The sequence below is a fragment of the Balearica regulorum genome, chromosome 3 (assembly GCF_011004875.1).
Source record: "Balearica regulorum gibbericeps isolate bBalReg1 chromosome 3, bBalReg1.pri, whole genome shotgun sequence".
Lineage (NCBI taxonomy): Eukaryota > Metazoa > Chordata > Aves > Gruiformes > Gruidae > Balearica > Balearica regulorum.
In genome coordinates, this window is record NC_046186.1 from 79,928,027 (window position 1) to 79,949,235 (window position 21,209).

The 21,209-nt window shown below is 37.2% G+C and overlaps 1 protein-coding gene across 1 annotated transcript in view; it reads right to left on the reverse strand.

The window, feature by feature from the left end:
• The window catches only part of WDR27 (WD repeat domain 27), a 128,320-nt gene extending 107,111 nt beyond the window's left edge, over nucleotides 1-21,209 (reverse strand). The window contains 15 exon segments of the mRNA XM_075748612.1: nucleotides 103-206; nucleotides 1,398-1,469; nucleotides 2,004-2,082; nucleotides 3,669-3,745; nucleotides 5,055-5,188; nucleotides 6,723-6,790; nucleotides 7,209-7,312; nucleotides 10,354-10,486; nucleotides 11,814-11,928; nucleotides 12,811-12,881; nucleotides 13,998-14,049; nucleotides 16,098-16,211; nucleotides 16,707-16,831; nucleotides 19,286-19,427; nucleotides 20,312-21,209. Of these exon segments, the coding sequence (XP_075604727.1) occupies nucleotides 103-206; nucleotides 1,398-1,469; nucleotides 2,004-2,082; nucleotides 3,669-3,745; nucleotides 5,055-5,188; nucleotides 6,723-6,790; nucleotides 7,209-7,312; nucleotides 10,354-10,486; nucleotides 11,814-11,928; nucleotides 12,811-12,881; nucleotides 13,998-14,049; nucleotides 16,098-16,211; nucleotides 16,707-16,831; nucleotides 19,286-19,427; nucleotides 20,312-20,494 (1,573 nt within the window). The 5' untranslated portion in view covers nucleotides 20,495-21,209.

Genomic DNA, 21,209 nt, shown 5'->3' on the forward strand with positions numbered 1-21,209 from the left:
TTTACCCAATAAATCTATGGTCTTAATAAACCATGTCACAAAAATTTTGTTTTTCTTTCTGCACACTGATACAACTGTACATTTTATAAAGCCTGTACATACCAGAATACTGAATGCAATAAATTGGGGTTGGTTTACAAGTAACAGATATCTCTTTCTCACATTTGACTGGAGGATAACTTTCCAATGGATACTCTTTATTTTTACTTCAAAGAAAGAAAAAAGAGAAAGAGAGGAAAAATATTAAGATATCTGAACCCAGTACATTTTCATTTCAATTATCAAATTAATGTGCTTTGGGAGCTATTCTAAACATCTTTATATATTTTCTGGAAAATTTATGTTAAATCCAAGATAAGAGGTAGAATGAATTTTAATTTGTCATACTTAAATTACTCCTATCAGTAACTGTTATATATTCATGAGATCAAGAATTAACATGGACTTGTACATAAAATCAAAATTCTTAAGCTGCATATCTATCTAATAAAAGTATTTAAAGAATGTAAACTACCCTGTTGTGACAATAAGCAATATGATAAATATCTCCATATGTAAAAATAAGAATTACACATATCATCTATTTACAAGATACTAAAAAAACCCATGCTAAGTAACCTAACGTATCATAAAATAGCACAAATCAATCTTGAAATTATCTGAAGTACTCATCAAAAGGCTTGCGTATGTGTGCAAAGATTACAAAAACCTAGTCTTGAGCTATTAAGTGTTTTTTAAACACTTTAAAATTTTCTTAAAAGAGAAAAATGATGGCATTAATCATTCTTTTATGTTTGCACTACACAGAACAAAAACTCTATATAATACTAAAGAGAAAAAAATGTGTGTAATTTCCCCATTTAACATGTCACACCAATTAACATGAGAGTGCCAGCTCTAAAAAAAGTTCGTTGTGTCCACAGTGATGATGAATCCACTGCTCAAAATATACCATTGTGTATACTCTGTCTGAATCCATTAGAGTTAGCTTAAGATAACATGATTTTAGAGTGAATGAGGCACATGATCTGAAATCACTAAGTCTCACTGTGCCACATTCAGTTATTTTTCTGACTAGAACTGCAGCTTAAGAACATTTGGACTATGCTTCCAATCATATTTAGCACCTGTTCTTCGTTCTAGCAACAAAAATCTAAGAAAATACATATCTATATTTTCTTTTATATGCAAGACATTAAAATGTAATTGATAGTATGATAGTCTGAATAACCTGCTGCAGTCATTTTACAGCAAATTTACACAGGCTCTTAGTTCCGGTGATACCCCTAACTAAATGTCCCAATGAGAGAAACAGCTACAGACCATATTTCCAATAGAACTGTATTTATCCTCATTTTAATTTGTTCCTCCTCTAATGGAGTTGCTAGATTACCTACCGTTTACAACTGGTCTTCCACTTTGACACCTCAGTTTTCTTCAGGTTATTATTTGGAGAAAACAGAGTCATTCTGCAAGAAAGAACACTGAGTCTCCTATATGAAACATTAAATGTTGCATGAGATATATAGTTTATTTCAAATGAAAAGCAATCCTACTTCCTCCTAACTATTTATGTCTACTAGTAATGTCAGTAGGTAAGATAACATCCACATCGATGACAAGATAACTTTCTAATCATCTAATGCTCACGTTTGCACCTAGGTTTTGCTTTCTGTGAGTTGTTTGTTGGATAATGCATTCTGAAGGTCAAAATCCATTCATATAAAGTTCTCAGATATTTCCTTCTGCAAGCTGAAGAAACAACAGTTTAATCATATGAAAGAGACAGAATGCCTAACATAGATTTTGAAAGGAAGTGAAACACTGACCAGAAGCTGTGAAAATTTTGTTTTACCACATATTATTAAAATTATTTTGTTTGATAACATCATATCTGTTTTTCACAGGCCATTAATTTCAGAGTAATGAGACTACACAGTTCTATTATGTGACAAAATATCAGACACCAATAAAACAGACAAAATAGTAATGTATCTACTCACCGTGGTGGTGCTGTATAACCTGATGACTTAATTTTATTATGAAAAACCAATGGCTGATCTTTCACCCTGCTTTTCACTCCTATAGTAAAATAATTTAATTTTCACTGAAGTGCTTTTTTAACATTATATTTTTATAGTTAAGGTAGATACTTAGTTGGGCTAGCACAGTAGAAATATTTGATGTCTCCTTATGTTACAAAACACATTTATGACCAATCATTCTAAAATAATAATTACTGAGAAAAGAAAAGAAATATGAACTGTTACATTGCATAACATCCCTCCTCCAACAATATCAATGAGTAGGAACTTCTTTAAACTTTGAATTAACAAGTATATTTTTCTGAGGAACTTTTTTCATCATTAATTCACAAATGTGTTTTCTAGTGGCCTATTTTATGCTTAGACTTTATATGAACTAGCTATAATGTATTCACACCTTCTACTTGGAATATGGAATGCGTCAAAAGATTATTAACTGGGTGGCTGGTGGGTACACATAAATGTTTGTGGGTTTACGTGGCTTAAGTCATTATTAATGTCTGCATTGACACTGCTGTACTAGGAAACCTGGACCACAGCCTCCAGCCCAAAACTAAGTAAGAGCACTTCATATCAGCAAAAACAAACTAATCAAATAAATGCTGTAAAGGGGGAAATCTTGTTGATATTCCCATGGAAAATGTTCGGGTGCATTGCGAGTGACCTCATGGACACATTTACTTCTGCTGAGGATGGAAGCTCCATCAACTCCCACCAGCTACCCTTTCTCTTTACGTAGTGATGAGGCAGAAAAGGGACCTTCCTGGGAAGCTCACAGTACCATGTGCCATGAGGCCATAGGATTTCCTTACAGCACCTAATCTATCTGAGTGTGAGGTGTCAACAGGGTAGTACAGGTGTCAGTGCTGGGTGTCCAAAGCAGCCTGGAATTCTAGCTAAAACACTGTGGATGCATTCTCGGAATATCATAGAACACTAAAGATACAACCTTTGACATTCTAACAGGTCCAAAAAGTACAATCAATACAGTAAAAATAGATTATTTCTACATGTCTACAACTACCAGTATTTTTACGTCTTTCCTAAAGAAAATGTCATGATGAAAAAATTATTTTGTAAGTATTTTTTGAACTTAGATTTACTGTTGCTAAGCAAAAAAAGCTACAAGTGCTTCAACAGCAACTGGAAGTCAGAGATTTTTTTTAAAACAGTAGGATATTGAGGCAAAAATTAACTTCCTAAATTTGCAGGTATTGACAAAAGACTATTCAGGATAATAAAATTAACTAAAACAGGTAACCAAAGTTAAGAAAGAAATGACAAATTATACAGAAAAATATATTGCATGGAAAAAGAATGACTTATGAAAATGTAAACATTCTACACTCTTTAACTCTTTTAAAATCCACAGAATGTTCTCAGAGGATTGTTTTTGAAAGAAGAAAAATACCTTATTACCACAATTTTCACTTCAAATACATATGGAGGATATGAAATACTACAACTATAAAATTCTTCCTACTAAAATAAAAATATAATGCAATCTATGTTTAAAACAGAAAACAATATATTGATTGTATTAGGCACCAGCCAGTTGTAAATCAGTTGCTGTTATTAAAAATAAAAATTTATTAATTCATTTCAAGATTGGTTTATATTTACCAAGTGTTTTACTAGAAGGTTCCTTCATGTTTTTCTTTGAACTTTTACACAATGGAGAATTTGTCAATAAAGAACACCTAAGTTATAAAAACAAGCACAAAAATCAATCAGTGCAATGGACAAAAGCATTAGATTAGGAAAAGACATCACAGCTTCTTTTTAGCTATTTGTGTGCATGTGTGTATGTACATGTGTGATACCAGTGAGATTTTCATAAATACAAACAAGGCATAGTAGATTAGTTATCAGCTCAGATACCCAGCAGTACAGACAAGCTTTGACCCTGACTAGATTCACAGACTATTGCATTTATATGTTAAATCCCATTTCTGTGAATATTAACTGATGATTTTATTATAAGCACTGAAATCTGCACTACACTTCAGTGTATATTGTAGGTTTCTTATTGTCTTCGAGATGTCAGTATATTCCTAGAAATCATTGACAGGGACATGAAGGATAAGGAAGTAGTAGTCAGCATGGATTCACCAAGGGGAAGTCATGCTTGATCAACTCGATAAATTTTTATGATAAAATGACCAGCTTGTTACATGATGTCAGTAAGGCTTTCCACACTATCTCACATAAGATCCTCATAGAGAAGCTGACGAAGTATGGGCTAGATGAGCACACAGTGAGGTGGACTGAAAACCAGCTGAACAGCAAGGCCCAGACAGTGATGATCAGTGGCACAGAGCTTAGTTGGAGTCCAGTAACTAGTGGAGTACCCTAGGCCTTGATACTGGCTCCAATTCCATTCAACATTTGCATTAATTATCTGGATGAAGGAGCAGAGTGTACCCTCACCATACTTGCTGATGACACAAAAGTGAGAGGAGTGTCTGATATACCAGCAAATTGTGCTGCCATCCAGAAAGACATCCACAGGCTGGAGAAATGGGCTGACAGCAACTTCATGAAGTTCAGCAAGGGGAAGTGCAAAGTCCTGCACCGGGGGAGGAACAACCCTATGCACTAGGCTGTAAGCAGAACTTTAGAGCCAGTGTCCAGTGAAAGGACCAGAGGCAATGGGCAAAAACTGAAATACTGGAGGTTCTGTCTGAACACCAGGAAAAACTGGTTGCCCAGAGAGGTTGTAGTGTCTCCCTCCTTGGAGATATTCAAAAGCTATTTGGACATGGTGCTGGGCAACTGATTCCAGGTGGCTCTCCTTGTGCAGGGCAGTTGGACAAGATGATCTGCCTTACAACCTTCTGTGATTCTGTGATTTCTCCCACTCAATACAACTAAATCATGATAGGGAAACAAGTAAAATAAAACCATGTCAACAAATAGTACTGTACGAAACCATCTGATGCACTTCAGTGTCAGGAAAATAATTGTATAACCCAGCTCAGAGGGAAAAAAAAATTATTTGTTCTGTACCTCGCAATAACTGATAGACTGCCCTCCTTTCCGCATAGGAGAAAATTACTCTGCTGAGTTCTCACCAATGCAGCAAGGTTAACTTCCAACACAGCAATCACATCTTCAAACATTGAGGTGATCAAGCATAAAACCTGCAGCAATTATACCATAAGATAACACTCCATTTATTTCATAATTTAAGCTCCAACACTGAAGCATTTATAATAGAAAATTAAATCACTTTCTGTCACTCACAAAAATTAGTCCAAAATATTCATGGTTTTAATATTGCAATGCATTAAACAGAAAAAGTGGTTAATGCTGTCCTCCAAAAATATGCTTACGTTGCTTAAACATGTGTTTTAACAGACTTGCATGTGTTACAATCATGGAAATTCCAATACCTTCTACAATAGAAATATTTCTTCAGTAAGAGTTGTGAGAAGAGAAGCACATATGGAAGGAAGTTTGGTTTAGAGTGTGCTGGTTTTGGCTGGGATATAGTTAATTTTCTTCACAGTAGCTGGTATGGGGCTGTGTTTGGGATTTGTGCTGAAAGCAGTGTTGATAACAGGGATGTTTTCATTACCGCTGAGCAGTGCTTACACAGAGCCAAGGCCTTTTCTGCTTCTCACACTGCTCAAGCAGAGAGTACATTGGGGTGCACAAGAAGTTGGGAGGGGACACAGCTGGGACAGCTGACCCCAGCTGACCAAAGGGATGTTCCATATCATATGACATCATGCTCAGCACATAAAGCTGGGGAAAGAAGAAGGAAGGGAGGGGACATTCAGAGTGGTGTTGTTTAAGTAACCGTTATGCGTGATGGAGCCCTGCTTTCCTGGAGATGGCAGAACACCTGCCTGCCCATGGGAAGTGGTGAATATATTCCTTGTTTGGCTTTGCTTACATGCGTGGCTTTTGCTTTACCTATTAAACTGTCTTTATCTCAACCCATAAGTTTTATCACTTTTACCCTTCCGATTCTTTCCTCCATCTCCATGGGGAGAGTGAGCAAGTGGCTGCATGGTGCTTAATTGCCAGCTGGGGTTAAACCACAACACAGAGACATGCTGAGAACATGCTAAAAGCTGAATTTAAAACAAAATACTTCTTTAAAACAAAGCACTGCTATATTAAATATGTAGAAAGGCCTAGATTGAACTCAGTTCTGTAGGAAAACTGTATCAAAAATGGAGTATACAGTCAAGAATGCCTTTCATTTCCTTAAAAGCAATTTTAATGACTTTCCACTGAAATTTTCTCACAACTCAAATAGTTTTCACAGATTTCTTAGAAGGATTCACAAGCAGTTCATCCTAACATTTGTTTGAGAAACAAGATGTAACAATGCTTATAACTTTCTTCCTCTAAAATATTGTCTCTGCTCCCCCAGTGGTAGTTCTTGATATTCAAGGTACACGCTGAACACCATAAAAAACAATTCACCTTTTGCGTATTAATCACTTGGACAGTATACAAACTGTGAGACCTTGAACTCTACCCAGCTATTTAAACTATTAGATTCCACAAAGAAAAATCAACCCTCTCCAGAGAAACTACTGTGCAATTTACATCAAGCAAAACAAATGTGCACATTAATCTGTAAACAAAATGTGCAATTATTATTCATTGACAATAACTGCAAAGGTAGATTCATTAAATCAATGTGTAATATATACTTACCTTTCCATTAACAGCCTTCCTTGTTAATGCACACGACCCGGCAAATCGAATGCTGAGGTCACTGTAATCTTTACAAAAATACAATGCTACAAAATTGTATTTGATTTCAAAAGAAAAAACTATCATGTCTAAAACAGGAAAAAAAATTACTTACACTAATCTGACACCACCGTAACCCACTATCTTCAGTGTATATCCTTCTACCTTACCCCACATTGTAAAGTAGGAGTAGAATAACATTCCTTGTATTTAACACTCATGAACAGCCAATTGAACAAAAAATCATTGCTTAGCCACTACGGAAATCTAGAGGCAAGTCAACAGTGCCAGAAAAACATACAAAAATTAATTAGAAAAAATATTTTTAAAAACCCACTTAGTTTCTACTATATTCTGCTATTTCAGAAACTAATTCTTACACTATTTATATCAGGTAACAAAGGAAAGAATCACATTATGGCGTAGTCAGATATCTTATAATCGTACCTTTCTAAGATAAAAAAGCTTCTAATTCAAAGTTTGCCAAATTAATTATTAACAAGCCAGTAGAGCTTCCTATCCAAAAATAGCTAGTATTCAGGGCAGAATATCTATTAAAAAAAGGAGAAAAAAATTTCTGAGTATGATAAAGAAGTTTTTCTTATTACCATAAAAGATAAAGCAACTGGGGTTTTTTAATACTTGTTACCCAGTCCCAGTAAAACAACAATAATAAACCACATTAAAAAAAAAAAAGATTTTAAATTTACAGCATTTTTTTATAATTTGTAGATCAAAGTAAAAAGTTTCAATCAAAATTGGCCAAGTTTTGAAAACTAAGAACAGGGCACAATCCTTGATTTTATGTAAGTGCTCATGGTAAGTCTAAAACAGCATAGGAAATACTTTTCTTCAAAAATTACTCTGGTTTGTAACAGTTGGGAGATGCTGTAAAAGTACTGTATACACAAGGAGTAAATTCAAAGAAAGATGCAAATCCACATATATTTTTACTTTTCCCGCCTGTAAGATGAACACACAAAAAGCAGTGAAAATTAAGGTTATTTGTACATAGTTAAAGTAGAAGAGAAAAACCAGCATAAGCGAAGGGGGAAAAAAACCCAGGCAAGCCTGGAATGTCTGTCTCAGTCTGTGCTTAGTGACAGGAGTATTGTAGTTAGGTAATGAAATCCAGCCTTTGCAAACACCAGAGAGAAGACCAACTGGTTACAATTTCAGTAAACACCCTCACAGAAGAAAAATGTTATCAAGCGTGATAAGATGATTATAACAAAATAATGAATGTCATTCTCAAATACTAAAAACATTTTTATGCCATAGTAAATAAAAATTGACATCAACATTTTAATAAATTTTCCAAATAAGAGTGACTAGACTTATCAGTTTGATTTGTAAAGTCAGACCACAAGAGTTGAAGTAAGGGTATGGAAAAATATAAAGCTGAAACTTGGCATGAAAAGACTCATCACAGTGGCTTGATACTTTTCTTATATAAAAAAAACCAAACAAAACACAGGAACAGTCAAATACTTTAAAAAGCAGACTGAGAAAGACAGTTTCAGTTCTGGTTTGTTATACTTTTATGTGCTCTGTATAGTTTTACTTGTGGTTTGCACTACTTTCATGCATGGCAGTAACAGACTGATTTAATTTGTGAATTCTCTGAATTACTTATAAAGTGGCACTATATAAGTTACTATGAACAATGATATCAAGTGATATATACAGGAAGTTGATCTCATGCCCACTTTACAATAATAAAATGCCATCCACTGGGATGAAATTACTCAATATCAAAAAGCTTAGGGAAGTGTGAGACCCATAATTTTTTGGAGGTCAGTGATGCAAAAATGTTCCATTGTTGCACTTTGTTGCAGGCAGGAAAAGTGGTAAATGAGGGACTGCTCAGTTCAGGCAAATCTGAATCATCTGCTAAAACCAGCACATGGTAATTTTAAAATTAAACAGAAAAATACTTCTAAATACCAAACTCTAAAACCAAAAGATAATGGAACTGGATTAATAGTAAGAATTTAATGGTCATGGTTGTTTATAAGCAGAACAAAACCTCCAACTGTGATGTGATGGCCGAATGAGTAAAAAGTCCTTAGATGTTCAGTGCCAGGCAGTATCAGGGGGATACTGGAAAGTGATGTGGTTTCAATTCAGAAAATTATTTCCATTAACATATTACTGTGGATCCATTTCAGGCAACCATGTGCAAAAACATCATTGAAAAACAAATAAGATTGAATTTCAGAAAAAGTTAAAAAGCAAATGTTAAAAATGTTGCAAAAATCACGCCTTATACAAGGTGCAAGCTATTTTATCCAGAAGTGTAGAGATAACTTGTTCCTGAGCTATAATTTGCCATGCAAGGGGGGAACTTGATAGTAGCTGGCTCTAGACTATCAGAATTAAAAAACATACTAAGAGCCAATAATTGTACGTGAAAAGAGAGTAATTCAGGTTAGAAGTGGAATGAGTCAGTTGCTGGAACAACTTAACTAGGGACATGATGGATTCTCTATCACTGGAAAACTAGCCATCTTTAAAGATGTGCTGTAGTTCAAATCAAACCTATAGTCTTGATGAAGACAAAGTTTTGATGATTTGAGAGTGGTATTATGCAAGCAATAAGACTGACTATAACAATTCATCTTCTGGCCCTAGAGTTCTGACATTCCATTAACATCTGAGATGTACATCTTAAAAATCACCACTTCCTTCCTCTCAGTGACAGTCCTTCTAAAATGTAGGCATCATGAAAATAACTGTTAATAATTACTTCAAATTTGACATGAAGAAAAACAAAATGATCCAGGACTCCCGGACATTTTTCTTCTCTGTTTATCAAAAATTGTTTATATATCTAGCCAGAGGATTAATCAGTTATACCTGCACAACCCACCATAGGGCAAAGGTTTCCTAAAACAAAATGTGGCTGAGAAATTTATCCAAAAGACAATTCTAAATAACAACAAAAACAAGTTGTTCTATGAGACAGTTCTTGTGGCAGTACCCTGAACAGATCACCAGGTGCCTGATAACATGATTAAACTTCTTTTCAGGAAAGAAATGCAATATAAAGATTAATTTAGGTATCTCTCCTCTACCTGGCCAACCAATACCATGGGAAGGAGTAAACATACCATGCTTTGAAATGTCTGTCTCTCTGACAGAAGTTTGGCTAGAACAAGTTATGTAGTTCAAAAGTTATTTAAATTTGGAAGGCAAACTGACACAGGCACAGTAATTGCATCAGACTTATTTCCTAAAAATAAATTTGGCTTTTTAATTCTAATTGGCTTCTTAATTATTTTTGTAACTGATCTTCCCTGATCAAACGGTATCAATAGATGCTAAAATGGATATTCCCAATGCCATTTTTATAAAATTATCTTTCGGACTAGAAACCAGTTTTAACTTTTTATCAGTTTGTGTATATTATCTGCCTTAGAGTAGGCCACCAAAACTTGCAGATCATTAAATACATTCTTTGATTGTCCTATTGTATGTTTTTAATTTTTTTTAAAAAAATAGCAAGTTACAGTGAAAATAATCCAAGAACCAATGGAACTCCTAGGAACAGATTCCAGCCAAACACTTGGTGGAATTTTAAAGGACTTACATGTTTTCTTCATTATGGAAACACATTAAAAAGTCACAGTGTTCAATCAAAAGGATAGGCAATGATGTTTCTACTGATCCTTCTGGTCTCATGTTGTTTGCTTTGCAAAGCTTGGAAGTATTTTGCCCTTCACCTAAGAAAGACAATCAACAATACTAGTTATCGAAACACAATGAAATAAGGGAAACATATAGAATTTAAGAGAGAATTGGAAATAGTAAAGTAGCATGAACTAAGACCACACTCAAGAAGTTTCTGTTTCAAAAGATGGATATATCCAAAGAGCCAGCCATCTTGAAATATCTTTCCTCATTATTATGTGATTTTTAGTAGTGTCTTCTTTCAAATACCTGAAGATAAAATCCAAAGAAACTACTTAAGGACTGAAGAGGAGGTGGAAGAATTTAGGTGTGTTCATCTCAAAAAAGTGACTCTTTAGTCACTTTTTTATGGAAAAGCCATATTCCAACAACCCTTAAATACGCTGGGTACCTTTCCACTTAGCCTGCAAATTCCTTTGACATTAAAGTTACAACATAATCCAAAAACAAGATGGAAAGCCACCTCAGTTTCATCCTCCCAAAGAGTCTCCAATCCATTATGCACATGCAGTTCACACCTAGGAACTACTAGCACCAAGTCCAGCATTAGGCACAGATGCTACATCGCTCTCTTTCAAACATCCAAAGATGAAAGTGACATCTATATATTTTAAATAATAACAAGAAATGTAGCAGTCTCTCTCATTAGGTCAGGACCTTAGGATTATTGAAGCCAGACCACTAGGCAGCTAAGAATACAACAGTCTCTGGAGGCAGAAAAAGAGCAAGCAAGGGAAAACAGATCTCCCTTTCCCTAAAGAAAGCTTCCTCTTGCTTGCCTTTTGGAGGACCTCAACTCACTTCAGCTAGTGTGCAGGTAGTCCGAGTGCCTCATTTAGGAACATAGAATCACCTTCCTGAGGTTACCAGTGCAGTCCTTAAACACTTATAAGTACTCTGTGTTATTCCACTAGAAATACCACAGACAGAGAAATATCATACCATGGATGCACTGGTATGGATTGGAAAAAAAAAAAAAAAAAGAGATTCCTAGAAGCTTCAGAGGTAACTGAGAAATGGTACTCCACTTAGACAATGGATGAATTTTTAGGCACTGATTCTGTTCTCACTGAAGACTTGGGCAATGAATTCAATAAAAAACAAATACTTAATACACCGTGCAATGTTTTATAAACAGATGCATTGGCCAAGATTTTATTACAGACATACATGCATAATTCTTTGCAGATATGCCAATACCCAACTTCATATCAGCTGCAGTAAGAATTCCATGCCACAGTCTGAGACTCATAACTCTACCACTTATAATAAATTCTCATGGTATAAAAAACACACACTCTGTAGCCAATAACATATATTGAATATACCATAAACAGCATTCTAGAAGTACTGTGCTACCTATTTCTTTTCCAGATTTCCACACTTTATTACAGAATTTCTCTTGCTCTTTCTTTAAGTTGATATGTGCTACACAACGGTAATTATGATCACTGATTAAACTGAAGATCCACAGCTGCAAGAAAAAGAAAAAGCAATTGCAATAATCTAAACATAAAGCTTATATGAATACAAACTAAAGGTCCAATATTTAAAACTGTTGATGCAACTAATGAATTTTTGTATCTGCAATCTCACCTTGCATCAGAAATTCAATTATATGCATTTCTAAGCTTATCAAAGGATATATGCAATATTAGCAAAATCAGCCATTATCAATTTGAACTGCATATATAATTCCCATGTCTTTGAAAAAAACCTCCTCACAGACTATTTCCCACAATTAAAAATCACAGCTAACCTGCATGTATTTGCTCACTGAGTCATCTACATAAATTTCATTTATACCTTTCTCTTTTTAGGCACCACTATAGTTAAATCTTTTATTTTCTTCACAATTCACTGAATGGTGACACTGAGGGAAAACAGCTGAAAAATCTCATGCAAATATATTCTTAACATTAAATTAAAGAGGAGGTGAAATGCATATTCACATTTATTGCATTTTGATTAGAATTCCAATATGCTGAAATCATAGTCTCTTCCATTTATTGTCATGTGTTTCATTCTTTGACCAAAATAGGAGAATACTGTTTTTCACTTCTTTCCTTTTAAAACAGATATATTTATAGCCTCTCAGTGTACTCTTCTTACATAATCACTGACTATGCTCTTAAAAACTTTCCTGGTTTTCAGGAAAAAATTTCCATTTTGTAATAGACCATATAGTAATATACCATATATGGGTTATTCTCAAAGCACTGAATTATGCTTACTAAAATAGCAGTTGTAACAGTTTGAAACATGTATGCAGAATGTGAAGCTTTTTTATAGAGAGATACATTAATAATAATCGATTGTTTTGACATACAGACTAAATTTAATGGGTAATTCTTACCTGTCCCTCAGCACATCCAGTGATAATCTGTTTATTTTCTTCATCAATTAGCAGACTTAGCAAAGGAAATGCTGCTCAAAAAAAGATAAAATTATTTCCAGAGTAGACAGAAATCAGATATTTAATTAAAATACATGATTCAAAATTTAATTTATAAATTCAATATTTTCACCCTATTTATAAAGATGGGTGGAAAAAAAAACCCCTTACTGCAATTCTTACAGTTGCACAATGCTTTATGCGCCTTAGCCTTTGTGTTGCTAAAGGGTTTCCATTTGCAGGTATGTGGCCTGCCTTTCACCCCAGCTGCCATGGCAGTGGTTTTTTGCAGCCGTTCACCTACACTGCCGTGGCAGTGGTTTTCTGCGCCCTTTCACCCAAGCTGCTATGGCACGGTTTTCAGAGCCCCTATGGCAGTAATTTTTCCTTGTTGTTCCCATGCTGTTATTCTCATGGCCTTGCACCTGCAAACCCCAATACTGTGGTTAAGGCAGGTTTTCAAGGGAAGCAATTGCCACAAGCAACCAGGGGGGAATCACCCCTTCTTCCTTTCCTTTTCTACTATGTGAGTTTAGCTTTTAGTTTACATGAGATCACTCAATAATATGTATGCACAAAGTTTAACAACCAATCTCCATGCAGCTCGTGCTCCCAAAGTGTGCTCCAATCACCACTAACAGCACCACAAGCAGGAACAACCAACAGGGAGTTCGAGCAGGTCCTGTTGAAAACCATGTGGTTCCTGAGAGAAAAGTGCTATTGGAGGAGATGACAATATATGTCATCAACTGCAGACACTGCTAATAAATCTACACATGGTATAGTGTTTTATGGCATGTCACATACAAAACATGAAAGAAAACAAGCACATAGTACTCAGACAGTGGAACTGTACTTACAAAACAAGAGACCTCTATTTGCATATCTCAGTAAATGGCAACAGTTACATGCACACTCCGTACAAAAAAAGCTGTTTGTGAAAGTATACTAAAACTATCTACCCAGAAGCACACTTTAAAGGAAAATATATTTACTACTGGCTTTAAAGGATAATACATTTACTACTACTTCTTGTCTACTAGAATTATTTTCACTAAATCAACCAAACACTTGCATAATAATTTTATATTATTGTTTAGAGATATTTTTTTTCCTAGGAAAAAGTATATATAAAAAAGAAAACTTACCTGTTAATACTCCTGACTGATATATTAACTGGCCGGTAGAATAGTCCCACACCTTTAGAAAAAACAAAAAAATGTAAACATAGGTACCTACCTAGATCGTTAAGGAAAACACAAACTTCAACGGCCATCATGTGGTGAAAACAGAGAAATGCAGCCATTGAAACTGATGCAATATAGTAAGGATTTTTTTCAGCATTTTTTCGTAACTATGTAGGGCTTGATTTAATTGATCAGTATCCACAGTGAAAAAGGTGACACTCAGTTGGTATGGATACAGAAAGTAATTAGAAGTACTTATTATTATCTTTGCTTAGGTTGAGCCCTTTGTGACTTAAGCTAAATTAATGAAAAGACATACTTGAACTGGTTCTAGATTTCACAGAGGGAGCTTGCAAAATTTCAGAATTTTCATATTGGGCTCTGGGATAAAAGGTCATTATTAATAATAATGATACTTATTATGATCTATAGACCCACATATAAGTCAACTTTCATTATTAACATAACTGTTAATTCATCTAAGTGATGAATTCTATGTTTAATAGTTTATTAAGAAAGCTAAATAAGACCAATTTTTTCCTCTCATGTTGTTACTTCTATGAACTTTCCTCTCCACAAATACTTCCACTACATTTATCATGGCTGTCACAGCTGGGATTGAAAAAAATTGCAGTCAGACAGTCCCTGCTTTCAGAACATGGCTGTGAGCCTTTGTTTAGCTCCCAAGCTTTTCTCTTTGCTCATGTTTCATTTCTCTCTGAATGTAAACATCATTCTTCCGAAAAGCTGTTTCCTAAATCTTGTTTCACAAATATATCTGAAGAGATTCTCATCTGTTTCACTTCTTTAGCCAAGCAAAAGGGCTAGGGGAGAATAAGGTTTTAGACACTGCAAGTCCTGCAAGCACAGGAGTCAACTATCAGAGATTCCAGCATGGCTGCCCTCAGAGAATTACCCCTGATCTGCAGAATCAGGCAGAGAAAATAAAAGTTAAAGACTTACTAAATTATTTGAGAGACTTGCAAAACATTTTCATTTGATTGCCATTTTAGTCCCAACATTTATCAAAGGTAAAAAAAGGAAAACAAAACTTATTCATTAGGATTTTGTATAATTTATCAATTCTTCATTAAATTAATATGAAGAATAGATCTTTTCCTTCAGTCATTTTTACCTTGATTTAATTTCTTAGATCAACATAAACTAAATAAGAAAAAAATCAATCACAAAGTCAGAATTATTAATATTTCCTAAAATTCCAACTCAATCTTTGTTTTGGGGATTTTTTTTCTTTTTTTTTTTTTTTTTCCCAAGACCAGGACAAAAATCAAAATAACATTTTCTCCAGAACAGACAGTTACATATAAATTAAATTTAGGAAAACAAACAAACAAAACCCCAACCCCTCAAACAATCTTTGATATAGCAAACTTTAATTTTATTTTACCTTGTAGAACCAAATGTTGGGCTATGTTTAGAATCATATAGAGGACAATCGGCAGTAGACTAAACTGTATCTAATCAAGGTAACCACTCCAGTATCTCTTGGAAAATACACCTGGGTTCATTCAGGGTTCTTGTTTCCCCTTACTGTCTAAATTGTCTTCAATTGTCGACATGTACAGCAATCCATGGTGTCGTTATACAAAATGCTGTCTGGCAAAAAATCCTGCCAGTAAGCAATAGCCCAGCCATTACATGCAATAACCCAAACCAATATTCCCAAAAGGGAAAATTCGAATCAATGTCAGCAGACTCAAAGTGAAATGCTTTCATTCAGTTCAGCATACCATAAACATTTCAGTTACAGTACAATTGATCAAAATATTTTATTTCCATTTGCCAGATTATAATAATCACCATAGTTAACACTTCACTGCAGAAAGGTTTGAATATACAAAACCTGCATTGTTCTTTTAAAAAAGTATAAGTAATTTTTGCAATAACTTCCCAAACATCTCTAAGAACAATGTCCTGATCTCTAGAAAGTCTAAGATGTTTTTTGCTTAACCTTCAGAAAATATTTAAAGGGGGAAAAAGACTACTTCACATATTCACTATATTATATTTTTTTTAAGTGCAGCTCTACAATTTCCTTGCCTTAAAGGTTCTGTCTTCTGACACTGATGTAAGCATACTTTTCTCCCATGTACAAAACTCAGCAGCAGTCACTGGAGCCAGGTGGCCAGCCAATTCAGCTAGTATAGCTTCATTCTGTGATTAGTCAAGTCAAAATTAAAACAGATTAGCTTTCAAACAAAAAATGACAATTAGTTTAAAAATAATAGAAATTAATAACTGTTGCTACAAATTTTCAGATTTTTATTCAAAATATTAATTCAGTATTTTTTTCTCATTGAACCTGCAGCCCTGTATCCTGCTAGCAAAACCACTACACATTACACCTCCTTCTTCAGAATGAATGATATAGGAGTAATTTTTCAGATATCCTCAGAACGTTTTCTTCTTCTAAGTTATTGAGATATTGTTTCATTTCAACTTTTTTAATCTAGTCTTCTATATGGTAGATGATGCATTATCAAGCATTAGTTCATACTCATTTTCTTAAGCATTAGTTCATACTCATTTTCATCTATATGAGAAAAATGAATGCTTTTGCTTAATTATACTGACATTTCTGTATCATGATTTTATTTGAAAGTAAGTTAAAGAAATATCAACACATGGCTACAAAGAATGGTGTCTCACCTTTGCACTTAACATGTAGATCTTATTTCCAGCACATACTGCCACTTGTTGATCATCTGGACTAAATCTTACATGAAGCACCATTCCCAAAAGAGTTCCTATCACAATTCCTCGAGGTGTTAGCCCTGCAGCAATTTTATTGTTAATGACAGTCAATGAAATATAAAACTCTGGTGCAGTGAGATTCTTAGAAACTTTGCATAGCAATTATCTAATCACAGAGCTATCCTAGTTTCTGTCAGGAAGATGTACAGCACAACTCATAGTTTAATTATACCCGGCTATTGGAAAGCAAAGCACAGAACTATGCAGCAGCAGGATTCCTCCATCTGCTTTGCTGCCTAGACACGATCTGGTACTCTTTGAGATACTAATAATAAGTGTGCCCATCAAATCATGCTTCCATCGAAGACTGTCAGGGACAGGATTTTTGGAGTAGCGTGATGTCCCCAAGGAACCCAGTAGTGCCAGGTTTATTTTGGAGGCAAGAATTCCTGACTGAAGCCCAGAAAAACAGAGGGCTGAAAAATACTTCTTCCAGGAGAATATCCCAATGGCTCAGCCATCAAGCAAGGGGGACTTTCATTCTGTTGGCTTTAATTCTTCTGTGGAAAAGGGCTGAAAGAGGTGTACACCACTAAATATCATTACAGAGTCGGACGATAAGACTAGCTTTGAGAACAGGCCCATGTTTCATCCCTCTCTTCACAATTTCATTCTGGTTATCTCACTGGCTCAAGCAGGCTGGTTTCTGCAGATCCCTATTTTATGATGCTACTTTTAATGATGTGAGGAGGTTTTGGACATGTCATTGAATTTTAAGATTTCACAGACAACAAATTAACTAGGATACAGGCACAATGACTATGGGTGTCCTTGTCTAGATTTTATCCTAGATGCTGTGGAGTGTTTCTACAACTGATTAACATGCCAAAATCTACCAGGATGCAGAGATGGATCGTGCAAAGAACTCCTTGATACAGTTGATACAGTTGAACCTTGATACAGTTGATAAAATATGGTCAGAGAAAACATGCCAAGACTGTGCAGAGCACAGTTTGGGGAGAGAAAGCATCTGCTAAAGACCCTGCAGATAGAGAGAAAAAGAGGGAAAAAAATACAGCAGCAGAAAATCTGGCTATCAAATGTCTTTGTATTAAAACAACACATACTCTTTGTCTGCTACTAACTGTCTATTCCTAACTTCCATTTTTGTTTCCTCCAAGTTCATAGTCCCATTTTATGCCCACTCCCTGAAGCATTCTTTGATTCTCTATGTCACTCTTACATGGATTAAAATGTAATAATTACACTTGAAGCACTTAAATTGTTCACTTTTCTTTACAACAATAATTTTCATAATATGTAGATTTGCAAATTCAGCATGGAGTAGAATACAAGAGACAACTCCCACATATTAAATCATAGGCAAATCTCTAACTACAGGCAACAAATGGAAAACTTTTAATAGTGTTAGGCAATGCCATGCGACTCTCAATACTGTCACCAAAGCAGGACTGTAATATCTCTCTTTTACCATGCCATAACAATATATTTTGGACAGTGTCATTTGGACTTCAGTGAGTCATGACTCTGGGGGGTCTTTCTTTCTCTTTCATTACTCCTCTACTTACTGATTGATTTAGGCTTGAAGAGGAGTTAGCACTGCTCCCTAGAATCTAAATCCATTGGTTGAGGCTCCAACCCAAGAGGGCGGTCAGGATATGAGAACTTCTGCTCTTTGTGTTTCTATGTGTCATCATAACTCTCCTTCACTCATGGACTCTCCTCCCAAATCAGATACTCACATTGCTCCTCCACACACATGACAACAGTGTTCCAGACAGACGCGGAAGGAGAGGCAGGACCAGACAAAGCAGGATATAAAACCCCAGTTCTACAGATATTCCAGAAAAGGTAGCATGTAGTTATTTAGGGATTGCATGTTTAGTTATGCGGTGCTGCTATGATTCAAATTTTTCCTGTCCGTTTTATCCCGTAGCGGTAGAACTTAACCGCCTTTGCAGTGCTTCTCTGCGTTTCCCTTGCGGTTGCGAGCACTCGGCTATTCCCGCACAGCACCTTGGCCAGCTCCCGCGGCCGCCCCGGCGGGGTCGCCGCCGCCGCCGCCACTCGCCCGGCTCTGGCACCCTCGGCCCAGCACGGCACCCGCCGCGGGGCCCGCACCCGCCCGGGCGTGCCGTCCGGTGGGCGCTCGGGAGCGCGGCGGTGCTTAACGTGCGGTCTTCTGAGAAGGTGTGATGACCAGACTGACTGGGCTACTGGCCCGATTCAGCTCGGCATTGCCGAAGAGCAACAGAGAAATAAAGCACCATTTATGACAGTTAGGGCTGCTGAATCTGAGTGGCTAATGCATGCTACTCAGATATAACAATCTTTTTATAGAAGTAGCAGTGGAAGAAAATGGGGTGCTGTGGGGCTGTCTTCTAAGGTGGCCATTGCTCAGAGACTGGGTGGGCATTGAGCTGCTTGTAGGAAGTGGTGAGTGATTGCCTTTGCATCATTTCTTTTTACATATATATAAATAATATGTATATATTACATAAATAATACTCTACCTTCTTGCATCTTCTGTATGCATTCATCAAGATTCCATACTATCACACGTTCATGAGAAGCAGAGCAGACCAGAAGTGGATTGATTTTACTTCCAAATGACAGCGCAGAAATTGAGTAATGATGTCCTGACAAACATAATGGCTGACAAATACAGATAAAGAGGAGTTAAATGAGTCACTTCAAACTAAGTTTATAAACAATACAAAATTACAAGTGGATAATGTACATGCAATTAACAAAACAATAACTAATTTTTCTTTATTGTTTCAAAATCACATAACTACAGCGTAGCTGTACTGGGTTTTGCTGGAATAGCATTAACTTTCCTTATAACAGCTTGCATGGTGCAGTGCTTTGGATTTTGTGACAAAAACAGTGTTGATAACACACCAATGTTTTGGCTGTTGCCAAATGCTGCTTGCACAGCATCAAGGCTTTCTCTTTTTCCTACTCTGTCCCGCCGCCTCCCTCCCCTGCAGCAAATAAGTTGGGTGTGCCCAAGAGACTGGGAGGGGACACAGCCAGAACAGCTGACCCGAACAGGCAAAGGGATATTCCCTACTATATGATGTGCTCAGCACTAAAACGGGGTTATTGGATGAAGAAGGTACTGGGAGCTTGAGGGGATTGTCTTCTAAGGTTGCCGTTGCTCAGAGCCTGTATGGGGATTGGTCTGATTGTAGGAGGTAGTGAGTGATTGCCTTTGCATCACTTCTTTTCTCCTCTCTCCTTCATTCATTAAACTGTCTGTATCTCGACCTGTGATTTCTCCTCACTTTTGCTCGTCTGATTCTCTCCCCCACCCTGCTGGGAAAGAGACTGGGAGGTGGTTTAGCTGTCAGCCAAGGTCAACCCACCGCAACAGTTTGTATTAGTCTCATCACAATAACAAAGCTCATAACAAATGCTAGTATCTTCCCAGCATTAAAGTGAAACATTCCTACACTACCCTCAAATAGTTTATATCTTCCTTTCAAGTCGTCTTCTGAAATAGCAGCCTACGAAGAGATATATTCTCTTTTTACCTGAGCAGTCACTGTATTCCAGATGCATAACTCATTTTGATTCACAGGGAAAGCACAGTGATGGTGACTACACGCCAGCTGAACAAGGGACTCTGATAGTTTGGATTTAAACAAGTATTTTTCGCGGACAACGTCAGGATTGCAGCTTCCTCCAGAAGAACAACGGTCCCCGTCACTTTCCATCCTACGGCTGAAAAAAGCCCCGCAGCTGAGCACCACAGGGGGCCGGCTTCGTCTCACCGGCTGCGTCCTTACCGCCTGACAGCGCCGGGATCCCAGGGCCACACAGCCCGCCCCGGGGTCACCCTTATGCGGGGAGGCGGAGGGGCCCGCCCGGCTCCGCGCCCCCAGGACGAAACAACGCAGACCCTGCCCTACCCGGCCTCACAGCCCGGCTCCGCCGCCCAAGGGCCGGCCCGTAACCAGGGCAGCGACGCCGCCGACGGGTTGCCGAGAAGGACAATCCTCCAGCGCCGGCGAGCGCGGCGGGCCCGGGGAGGCCGTCTCCCTCAAGGCCGCGCGCGGCCGCCCTCCCGCCCCCAGCAGCGAGCGTTCCGGGCAACGGCTGAGCGCGAGCCTAACGGCTCCCCCGCGCCCTCTGCGGGCGATCGGCAATAGCCGCTTGGGGCTGTTTTCCCTTTCTCCAGAACACAGTGGCATCGCCAAGGGGCGTTCGCTCTCCACAACCGTACCTTGGGCTGCATAGAAAGCAGCGCGGCCAGCAAGTCGAGGGATGTGATTCTCCCTCTCAACTCCACTCTCATGAGACCCCACCTGGAGTCCAGCTCTGGGGGCCCCAGTACAGGACAGACATGGATCTGTTGGAGCGAGTCCAGAGGAGGGCCACGAAGCTGATCAGAGGGATGGGGCACCTCTCCTATGAGGACAGGCTGAGAGA